This window comes from Diadema antillarum, unplaced genomic scaffold (genome assembly GCF_040938485.1).
Source record: "Diadema antillarum isolate AM-2024a unplaced genomic scaffold, OU_Dant_1.0 seq00002535_RagTag, whole genome shotgun sequence".
Taxonomy (NCBI): Eukaryota; Metazoa; Echinodermata; class Echinoidea; order Diadematoida; family Diadematidae; genus Diadema; species Diadema antillarum.
In genome coordinates, this window is record NW_027273137.1 from 20,319 (window position 1) to 32,217 (window position 11,899).

Below are 11,899 nucleotides of genomic sequence, written 5' to 3' on the forward strand. Positions count from 1 at the left end.
GTAAAAACTTATGCATGGCTGGCCATGCATCCAGTAAAAACGGTAAGTACGGGTATGCATGCCCTTTACGGAAAGCCAAAAGGAAATGCATCCAGTAATTTTGTCATCGGGTAACACGATAGAAAACTGGGTTTTTGACAAGAAAATTACCCATTCTATAAATCAAATGACGCACATGTCTTTTCGTGCGTCAGTCGGAATATAGTGTGCATGCGGTAACTATGGAATTTAGCCTAAACCCACTCGGCTTCGCCTCGTGGGTTAAGCATTCCATAGTTACCTTATGCAAAAAGGAGGGGGCAAACATTCACTCCTTATATCTCCTGCAAAAAGTGTGGAGGAGGGATTCCCCCCCCCCCCACTGCATTGTGATGACTATCACCGATCATCCCCCCCCCCCCCCCCCCGTCCTCGGTCGGCGCGGTGCAAGAAAGAGGGAGCTGTTCCCTGCATGTTGAGGAACCATTTCATGAGAAACGCAAATTAAAACAACTATTACTAAGTGGATACACCAGGCTTTTAGCAACTTTTTTTTTTGATATACTCCCAGTCTTTTATCTTTGTAGGCAGCACCAAGTTATTAAATGGTACCGATATAGAACAAAAAAAATACAGTATTTTTTTTCAAGATCCGTACAGTCTGGTTCGAGCGATATTCATGTGGTTCATTAGTTCATTCTTTATTTTGATTTTTGTACTGGTATAATTCTAGTTGGTCAAGATAAACATATCCTTTCTCCGTACAATTCCAAGCCTATGAATTCGGGAACCTACAGCTTTACAAGCGTTATATAGCTTTTATGTAGGCCCCATCATAAATTTCCGATGTTTACTTTTGACATCCTCAGATGATATGACCATATTTTGTGTGAAGTATGTTTTTTTTTCTTCTTCAATCAAAAGACATGATTGCATATATTTTGTATTCTTGTTTTACTGTCAATCATTTTGTAATCTTATCATTGAGAAAGTGGAAATATGGAAAATGAATTTGAACTGAACTGAACTGAATTCGACATGGAAAACGGCAGAAAACATGTTTATTATTCTTTTTCATTGAAACGGGCTTAAACTCTGACGTGCAAAATTGTCTTTAATCGCATTATGTGGCTTAAAATCATGGATCACTGTTTTCGTTTGTGTGTACAGTACTTCTTTCTGTCTGGCCAGTCTGCCTTTTGTTTAGGGCAGGCTGCTACCGTAATGCCGTAGACGAGTACAGCCAGCGACGTCCAGTTACTGTCTGCAAACAACAACGTGCAGTGAGCCACTTGTTTCTTGGTTTGGGATACCTCCTGTGGCCTTGATAGGGTGTAGACTAGGCTTGACCTTATTAGAGCTTCTTGTGAGTGATGTACCAGCTGGTCAAGCCCATGGGCTAGTGCCTTAAACTGCTGGTGAACAGAGCAATAAGATCAAGCACATCTTGCTCTCTTCAGGGTTAGGCCTAGGTAAGCCACAAAGGTTTTCCTAAACCTAAACATCATCACCTCAAGTGCCAAATAACAGTAACTTCAGGGTGGATGGAGCTCGACAGCCTTGGCAGGCAATCCATCTAGGACAAGGAAAGTCTGATGTAAAACCTACGACCCGAGGACCTCGCTGTCACCGTCCCAGCTTGCTAGGCTATGTCAGATGAACCACGGGTGTAAAGGGTGGGAACAGTTTGCGCGCACCGTCTCTCACCTAAAAAGCCTTTTGCGCAGGCCCTAGGGACAAATCCACGTCCCCCACTCCTACTATCCCAACTCTTCCAAGTCCTGTAGCGATGGGAAAGGTGCGAAAACGGTAGGTGAAAGATGTCACTGGGAGCCGCAGTCCCAATCCCACATACAGGCGGTTCAGGATATTGGTCGTCTGATAGTTGACCTGAAGATGACAACATCGTTCGGCAGCATCCTGGATGACCAAGCAGCCCTCTTTAGGGACAGCACTGCTTGCTCCACATGGAGACAGGCCTAGAAAAGGTGGCCTAAACAAAGCTCATCTTCATATCACCCAGTTGGCTAGCCGCGGCCAACGGGCATCTTCTCAAGCGGTAGAACAACTTCGAAGAGTAGTGGCTCCGCACCTGCCCCTAAAGGTGCAACTAGACTCAATTTGGCATGCTGGAACATCAGAACCATGCTAGATACAGCGAAGAGCAACCGTCCTCAAAGACGCTCTGCCTTAATTGCGCATGAACTCTCCCGCCTGAACATTGACATTGCTGCCCTCAGCGAAGTCCGCTTCTCAGATACAGGCAGCCTGAAAGAGCACGGTGCAGGCTACACCCTCTTCTGGTCAGGCAAGCCGAAGGGAGAACGACGCCTCTCAGGTGTGGGCTTCATGATCAGGAACACCATAGTCTCAAAGCTGGAGAACTTCCCATCAGGTCACTCCGACCGTATCATCTCCTTACGGCTACCACTGAGAAGGAAGCAGTTTGTTACCCTTCTTAGTGTGTATGCTCCGACTCTTCAAGCAGAACCTGCGGAAAAAGACAGATTCTATACAGACCTGCGCAATTTAGTGCGGGACATCCCTGCAGATGACAAGATTGTTATCCTCGGCGACTTTAATGCCAGAGTGGGCCGAGATTCGGAAGCCTGGAAAGGTGTTCTTGGCAGACATGGAGTTGGGAACTGTAATGACAATGGACATCTCCTGTTGGAATTCTGCTCAGAGCTGCAGTTCGCAATCACCAACACCACTTTCCAGCAGAAAGACAGCCTCAAGACAACCTGGATGCATCCCAGGTCCAAACATTGGCATCTCTTAGACTATGTCCTTGTGCGCCAACGTGACCTCAGAGATGTTGTGCAAACCAGAGTGATGCCCAGTGCAGAATGTCATACAGACCATCGCCTCGTACGATGCAAGCTCAGCCTTCACTTCAAGCCACAGCCAAAACGAGGAGGTCCGCCCAGGAAGAAAATCCAGATTGGTAGTCTGAAGTCAGCCGATGTGAGAGCCAACTTCCAGTCAAATCTTCAGTTGAAGTTAGAAGGTTCAGACCCTCCCACAGATCCCTGTCCTGAAACGCTTTGGGCACACCTGAAAACTGCCATTCTGCAGTCCTCTAAAGAAGTCTTAGGGTTCTCCACAAAGAAGAACAAAGACTGGTTTGACGAAAATGACAAAGAAATCCATCAACTACTGGAGAAGAAGAGGTCTGCCCATCAGGCCCACCTTGCACAACCATCATGCTCTGTAAAGAAAACTGCCTTCCGCTCTGCCTGCAGCAATCTCCAGCGCAAGCTGCGATTCATCCAGAATGAGTGGTGGACCAACCTCGCCTCGAAAGTTCAGCTTTGTGCCGACACCGGTGACTACGGGGGCTTCTACGAAGCTCTAAAGGCAGTCTACGGCCCCTCGCACCAAGTGGTCAGCCCCCTGCGCAGTTCAGACGGCCAGGCATTACTCACTGACAAAACATCCATCTTGAATCGCTGGGTAGAACATTTCCAGACCCTCTTCAGCACCGACCGCTCTGTCGACGAACCGACAATTCAACAGATCCCACAGCAATCTGTGAAAGAAGAGCTAGACGAAGTTCCCACCCTCGAAGAGGTCATCAAGGCCACAAACCAGATGAAGTGTGGCAAGGCTGCAGGCATCGACGGCATCCCGCCAGAAATTTGGAAGCATGGAGGAGCTGCATTGCTTTCAAAACTTCATGAACTCTTCCTATGCTGCTGGGAACAGGGTAAGCTACCACAAGACCTCCGAGATGCTGTCATCATCACCCTCTACAAACACAAAGGTGAAAAGTCTGACTGTTCAAACTACCGAGGGATAACTCTCCTCGCCATCGCCGGCAAAATTCTAGCAAGAATCCTTCTCAACAGACTAGTACCTGCTGTGGCAGAACTCCACCTGCCAGAGAGCCAGTGCGGTTTCAGATCGAACAGGGGTACTACTGACATGGTATTCGTGCTCAGGCAGCTCCAAGAAAAATGCCGTGAACAAAACAAGGGCCTATATGTCACCTTCGTAGACCTGACAAAGGCTTTCGATACTGTGAGCAGGAAAGGCCTTTGGCAGATCCTGGAGCGTCTTGGCTGTCCACCCAAGTTTCTTAACATGGTCATGCAGCTTCACGAAGATCAGTGTGGCCAGGTCAGAAACAGAAATGAACTCTCGGAACCTTTCCCAATCACAAACGGTGTGAAGCAGGGCTGCGTCCTCGCACCAACTCTCTTCACTATCTTCTTCAGCATGATGCTTAAACGGACCACGGATGACCTCGGTGACGAGGACGGCATTTACATTCGATACCGCACCGATGGTAGCCTGTTCAACTTACGACGTCTACAGGCCCACACCAAGACTGTAGAGCAACTGATTCGAGAGCTACTTTTTGCCGATGATGCTGCCCTCGTAACCCATACAGAGGCTGCCCTGCAACGTGTAACATCCTGCTTTGCAGAGACATCTCAGCTCTTTGGTCTCGAAGTCAGCCTGAAGAAGACAGAGGTTCTCCATCAGCCTGCCCCCCAGGAAGCGTATTGCCCACCCCACATTACAATCTGTGAGAAAGAATTGAAGGCAGTCAAACAGTTCACCTACCTGGGATGTATCATCTCCTCTGATGCAAAAATCAACAAGGAAGTGGATAATAGACTGGCAAAGGCTAATAGTGCTTTTGGCAGACTCCACAGACGTGTCTGGAAAAACAAGCACCTCAAGAAAGTCACAAAGATCAGTGTTTACAGAGCTGCGGTACTTACCACCCTCCTGTATGGCTCTGAGTCCTGGGTCACTTACAGACACCACCTACGACTCCTGGAACGTTTCCACCAACGATGTCTGCGCTCTATCCTCAACATCCATTGGAGCGACTACATCACAAACGTGGATGTGCTTCAACAAGCAGGGATCACCAGTGTCGAGGCCATGCTGTTGAAAACGCAGTTGCGATGGGCAGGGCACGTCACGAGAATGGAGGATCACCGTCTACCCAAGATCACTCTCTATGGTGAACTCTCCACTGGACACCGTAACAGAGGAGCACCAAAGAAGAGGTACAAAGACTCTCTGAAAAAGTCTCTATCTACCTGCAACATCGACTATCGGCAGTGGTCATCCCTAGCCGCTGACCGAGGGTCCTGGCGACAAACAGTCCACCAATCAGTGTCCTCCTTTGAGAACAACCGTAGGGCTACTCTCGAAGAAAAGCGAAGAAGGAGGAAGAACCGTGTTGCCACAACACAAAACCCGGACTTGTCATTCCCCTGCAGCCGTTGTGGTCGATTGTGCCTGTCACGAATTGGCCTCTTCAGCCACCAGCGAGCTTGCGCCAGACGTGGACGTCAATGCCCCTAAATCTTCGTTTACGAAGCAAAGCCAAGAAGTTACCTTATGCACACAATTCCGACTGACGCACTCAGACCTGTGCGTCATTTGTATACTGAAGATAATGCCAATTTCTTATGTGCGAATTTGATGGCTGATATATTGTTCCTTTATTGCAGATCACATAAGCGTTGTTATTTATAGCATCAATACACAATTTGAAAAAAAAAATGTGTGAGTGTGCGTGTGTGTACGCACGTGTGTAAATTTGCACCTACAGTGCTTATCATAAAGGAAATTACAGTGTATGTCAAAATAGAAAAGCATTGCAACACAATGCGATGCGTCTCGACAACAGAACACGGTCGTCGGTAGATGGCGGCCTTACACTCAAAATGCTCAGCTACATTGTGTGTGCGAGACTGTATAGTGCGCCCAGTCGATTTTACAGGGACTTTTTTTCTTTGACTTTTTTTTTCTTCTCATTCTTCTTCTTCTACTTCTTCTTCTTTTTCTTCTTCTTCTTCTCCTCCTCCTTTTTCATTTTTCTTTTCATGAAAGTACCACTCAGACGGAGATATCTTCACTTCAATGAATTTTATCAAATTAAAGCGTAAATCCATAGCATGAATTAAAGCGTAAATCCTCCCACAAGCATAGGATCTACTTCTATGTGGTATACCTCCACACACAATTTTATTTATCCGTCATGAATGTACCCTTGAGAATGATTTCAATTGATTTTGTGCTATGTAAATGTTTTTTGTATATACTGAACTTAAAACTAATAATTTATGTGCTAGTTCACATTGTCATGGATGGATGTTGTGAACACAACACTATGATTTGTGTGGAAACTTGATAAATGAAATAAAAAGAAACTTAGAAAACAGAATGTATATCTGCTTTCCTGTCAGTCCAGTCAGTATCAGAACACTCACACATACACACGTGCTTTTTTCAGTAACATTTATTTTTGATTTCACATGATATAAATGGAACTTGCCAAATCACTTCGAATGTGTTAAAGGGTGTGTGCAGTTCTGGTCGAGGTGAGGATTTAGCTTTTAACGTTTTGCGAGATATTCAGAAACCACTCTATGAGATGTCAAAGAGCATGCAATTCTAAGTAGTATTAAAAGTTCATTTGATGAAAATCGGTTTTGAAATGGCTGAGATATCAAAAAACAAGGTGAAACAAAGAGATCCTAATAAAAGGCGTGGCCTGTCGCCTTTTATTATCATCACTTTTTTTAATATCTCAGCCACTGAAAACCAATTGAGTATATGAATATAAGAACGACCCAAGTCCAATTTTTGGCCAAATTTAGTTTGACATGGGAAATTGTAGCTTATGCATGGACTCATCTTGTGTGTAAATGATAAATCCTAATTACCCCCGGAAGTGCCTGAAATGAATGAGTTAAATCTTATATTAATGTAAGAATGAAGGACTTGGGTCATTCTTACATTCATATAATAGCGCCCTCTCTCATCCTTCTCCCATCTCTATAGCAGAATATCATGTATATGAATCAAAGAACGACCCAAGTCCACCACACAAAATGGCCTCTCCACAATTAATGTAAATGTTAATTGTCGTATTATAATATATGTTCTAATTTGTATATACAATGTTGCCTTCCCATCACAGTTAAATAAAATATTATTGGACAAATAAAAAAGATATGAAGTTTTTTTTAGTTTACTCGAAATGATCTTCCATGGACTTGGGTCGTTCTTATATTCATATACTCAATTTTCATCAAATAAACATTGAATCCTTCTTAAAATTACATGCTCTTTCATATTTCAAAAGATGTTTCTCATTATCTCACTTATTAATGTTCAAAACATGAATCCCCACCTTCACCAGTACTGTACAGCCCCTTTAACAAATTTAACAAAACAATAGATTTCTTTTTTGATACAAATAAATTAATGCCGATTCAAAAAACCAACCCAAAACCCTGTTATCGTGATCAAATGATAACGTATAATCAAACAGAGTAAACATACAACATTACTTTCATTGATAAAAGAGCACCTCTTTGCCAACCTGTACCAAAAGTATCACACCTATATAATTATAGGCGTACCTTTTCCTACTAGTCCCACAAATGTTCCTGTATATAATAATCATAATCACTTGCCTGAATATTATCATTGACAAAATACTCACCAATACTGCCAATTCTTCTCCTTACCTACATCATAAATCTCATATACTTCAAACATCCTCTATATATGGAGTCGATACCGTCATCAAATGTCACTACAACCCTCCTCCTGTTTCTACTGGTTCCGTCCTCCTGCGTTTAACCAATGTCGCAATATATATATATATATATATATATATACATATATATATATATATATATATTATATATGAAGAGCTTGCTTCCAAAAGGCGCTAAATCCATCAATTTTCAATGGATTTAGCGCCTTTTGGAAGCAATCTGTTCATATATAAAGATACACACATAAAATGGTTATGTATATGTACACTCACATACATATCTATATGAACATGTTGAGAATTCACGTATTGGCTGCACGAGGAAATGAAGAAATAAACTGGTAATGCATATTTTGGGCAATAAAGAATGAGTTCATTCGACTCGAATTTTCAGCGGCCTCCGCCTTCTTTTGTCAAGACTCCTGAAGAAGGCGGAAGCCGCTGAAAATTTGAGTCGAATGAGCTCATTCTTTATTGGCCAAATATGCATTACCAGTTTATTTCTTCATTTATATACATTATATATATAATTATGACCCTGCATCACAATACGCACAGAAAGTCGCCAGACACGAAATTTTAGTTAAGACCATATTCTAAAAGAGCAGACTTTAAGCTTTAAAATAATGTATAACTCAATTCAAACGGACTCTCCTAACCTATCTAAATATTGGAAAGAAAACACACACTCAGGAAAAGTGTGAACTGAGAAAAGAGGCTCTGAAGTGCAGTGTCTGTTCAAGCGCTAAATCTGTACCAAGCCGTGCTGGCTGTGCAACGAATGGGACAAAAAAAAAAAAACCAGGATGTAAACCACCGGATTAACAACAATGAAGGGATTGTCAAATTAAACTGAAATTAAGAGTGCCGTATCAACAAATTCTGTTCATAATTGATGACAACTTTCAAAGCAGTAACATCATTCTTTTAAAAGTAATTTGAGTTTAAAGTGAAGAGTATGTTCAAGGTTTCTAAGAAATGAAAAGGTGATTCTAGAAAGACGCCTAATCACACTATTTTACCAAAAAAGTTCAAGATAAACTGCTCAAAAACACACTTTCCTGCCCATTTTATGATCCCAAATTTTAACATAATGTAGAAGAAGATTTGCTCCTTCAGAAAATATAAAAAAGTCAAGATCGGTTAGGTTGACCCATTTCACCTATTTTCAGTCTCCACACAAAATCAGTGTGTGCGACTTTTTGTTCGTTTTGTGGTGCACGGTCACAATATATATATATATATATATACATATATATAAGACAGAGATAGATAGATGACGAAGATCTGAGGTCAAAAGCTTCTACCAACAGCCGGCATCGTGCGACATCTATACTGTCTTCTTTGTCTCAATTTTATATATAATGGGCCTATCATAGCAATAACTTGATATAGTATCGTTAATAATGAACAATAGAGCACCGAAAACTCAACTGCTATATCAACAGCATCTCACGTATCGGGTAAGGGGACCGTAATGCAGCAACAGACAATCTTGAGATTCATTTCAAACGGACTCACATCCTGTATTCAAGAAAAGATCAAAACTCAATGGGAACATTTTTCCAAATTCTGACATATGATTTCAGCTGTGAGCGTGTTCCTTAATATCCACACTTTTTCAGCGAACCACAAAGAAATAACTGATACTGGAGGGAAATGGCATACATGTCTATAAGGGTACAGGCTATTAGCGACTGAACAGTAATACTATGTACTGGAATTTGGTTATTTTTTTTTGTCTATATATTAGTTGTGGCAAAGAAATGGTAATAATTTTCGTTTTCCCCTCCGAATAAGAGTACATCGGACGTTAACTTTGTTTTTATATATAATTATACAAATGAGATGTTGAATATAACTGGATTAATTGAAAGAAAATATTGTTCGTCTTTGCAAGGTGTATTTACAAACTTTGATGCAACTCTTGAGTAAGCGAACGTCAATATGCTGTTTATGGACTGAAGAGAATGGATTGTCTTATGTGGGTTCAGAAATTACATACACTACGGAAAATGAATTATTTGGCTTTATTGTTACCAGCAATTCGGTATTGAATTGTATTCCACGGTTGTAAGAAAGGAAATTAATGACTGTAAATTAAGAAGAAGAAGAAGAAGAAGAAGAAGAAGAAGAAGAATACCTAGGTTTTTTTCCATGTAAAGATAAAATTAGGGAATATCGTAATAATTGACTTTTTTTGCAAGAAATAATTAAATGCTATAACTGCTTCAGAAAAATCGTGTCTTTTGGACACCTGTTTTCTTATATGTGATGTTCTGAAGTTCTGAGTCACGACAGTGCATTGCCTCTTTTTCTAAGTGTTAGAAGTATTTCGATGTATTATGTACTTCGATTGATATTGTCGTAGGTATGGAATATAATAGTAAAAATCCCTGTGGGGAAAAAACTTTAAAAGTGAATTTGTTTTGTTTGTTTGCTTGTTTGTTTGTTTGTTTGTTCATCTGTCAAGATGGCTTGATAGCCCTAGGTGCAAGCATGTGTGTACAAGCGTTCTTGTCTCCACGTTGCGTGGTAGTCAGATGAGGATTTAGCGAGGTTTTGCAATGATTTCGTACGGTGTCGGCAAAAGAGTCGTGAGGCGATGTCCGTAGTTTGGTTCGATTCCGTCGGGGATACAGAAGGACAAGTGTTTCACTAGGGTCACCACGAAGATGAAGAACTCCATCCTGGCCAGTTGTTCGCCTACACACACTCGACGGCCTTCAATGAGATGAGTAAACAATAAAAGCACCAAAAATAGTAATAACAAATCATGATATATTGTAATAGAAAAAAAGCTAGATATGTTTTAACTGTCAGATTCAAAATATACTGTGCTTAATTATTTCATTTAATCGTCTTTGTGTTTTATTTGTGTAGCAAAATAAATTTAGAAATAAAATAACTTAAATCAATCAATCAATCAATCAATCAATCGATCAATCAATCAATCAAATAGGCCTATATGTATGAGGAGTGAATGACTGCATCTATATTAGTAGAACACACTAGTAAAGTTTGAGGAAAGTTTGACAATCCATTCAAAAGTAACTAATAAGGATTTATAAAGTTTAGGTGCCACCAGTCCTGCGTGAGAAGTCTACGACAGTTCGCGACAAAACTGCAGGACAACGATGAAAAAAAGAAATGTAAAGAAAGTATATAAAAAGATAAACATTTCATTTCTTTCAAATGAAAAGTAAACATTTCCTGACTTATTACTGACAGATTCTGAGAGCAACATTATTCCCCTTGCTTTTTGAAAGGGATAAGTGCTCTTTCATTAAGCTTGAAAAGACAAAATATGTTGAATTCTTTGTATGTAATGGAGAGGAGGGTAGGCTTGTGAAATACTGACGCTATGATGCGGGCAGCAAGAGGGATCAGTTAAATTTGGGATGTTGTGTAGTAACCCACTGTCTTGTGAAAACACGAGAACCTTTGAAAATTCTTCAACTTTCTTATCTTCAGACCACTTCGAAAAGAAATCTTGCACCCTTCTTCTTGTTTCCTCTTCATTATCTTACAAGTGAGTTTGGCAAAACAGACAAATTGCACGTTGAATGTTGCACATATCTTGTTGAAAGATTGACAGACCGTTCGGTCGTTACCTCTCACATAAGTTTCTATCATAAAAAGATGTAAATTCAGAGAAAGCTTCATGCAATTCTGCAAATACAACATTATCAGAAATCAGCAACATCATTTCATTTTATGTGTTTGTTTATGTCTATTCTGTCCATTACTGTCTAAGAACTGTTCTGCAGGTTAATTAAACTGATTAATTTGTATTCTGTTCTCTTAATCTCTTCTATTTGTTCTTTTGTCTTTTGTCTAGCGAGTTTACATTTTGATTGGCAATCATCGTGTCGCTCCAGAATATATCATGCTTACCGGCCCCAAAAGGCATATATGCTTTGTTCTTCACGAACTCGGTCCCGTCGGCATTCAGAAACCTCTCGGGTCGGAACACTTCCGGGTCACCCCAGATTTTGGGGTCACTGTGTATGGCGAGTATGTTCATCATGATTGTGGATCCCCGCGGGATGACGTAGTCCCGAACCCTGACATCTTCCGTGGTTACGTGAGGCACCCCAAGCGGTAGGATCGGACGAAAGCGAAGAACCTCGGTGGTAAAAGCGAGAGTGTACGGCATCTTTTGAAGATTAGTACCAATTACTATTCCCTCAGAATCTTCTATCTTCTGAATTTCGAGCAAGATCTGTGAATGTTGAAAGGTGTTAGACTAAATGCAGTGTTTATACGATGTTTATACGATTGCATTATACACTGAAAGGAGCCATCAGAATATGTAGCAATCAAAATCAATCACTCGATGACAGCATTTATACCAATAAAGGCGATAGACTATGATATATG

The 11,899-nt window shown here is 41.1% G+C and overlaps 1 protein-coding gene across 1 annotated transcript; it reads right to left on the minus strand.

Moving 5' to 3' along the window:
* Positions 1-10,067: 10,067 nt before the first annotated feature.
* LOC139714925 (cytochrome P450 2D15-like) lies at positions 10,068-11,675 on the minus strand. Its single transcript, XM_071626573.1, has 2 exons — positions 11,414-11,675; positions 10,068-10,240 (listed from the first exon to the last, which is right to left on the minus strand). Exons 1-2 carry the CDS (start codon positions 11,673-11,675, stop codon positions 10,068-10,070), a joined length of 435 nt encoding a protein of 144 aa, XP_071482674.1.
* Between the last annotated feature and the right edge of the window lie 224 nt (positions 11,676-11,899).

Bases quoted from the DNA above. Each gene is read 5' to 3' on its own strand.
- LOC139714925 (XM_071626573.1), bottom strand. From the start codon at position 11,675: ATGCCGTACACTCTCGCTTTTACCACCGAGGTTCTTCGCTTTCGTCCG. The intron at 10,241-11,413 runs GTAAGCATGATA...ATCTCATTGAAG, and splicing joins ATATATGCCTTTTGGGGCCG to GCCGTCGAGTGTGTGTAGGC.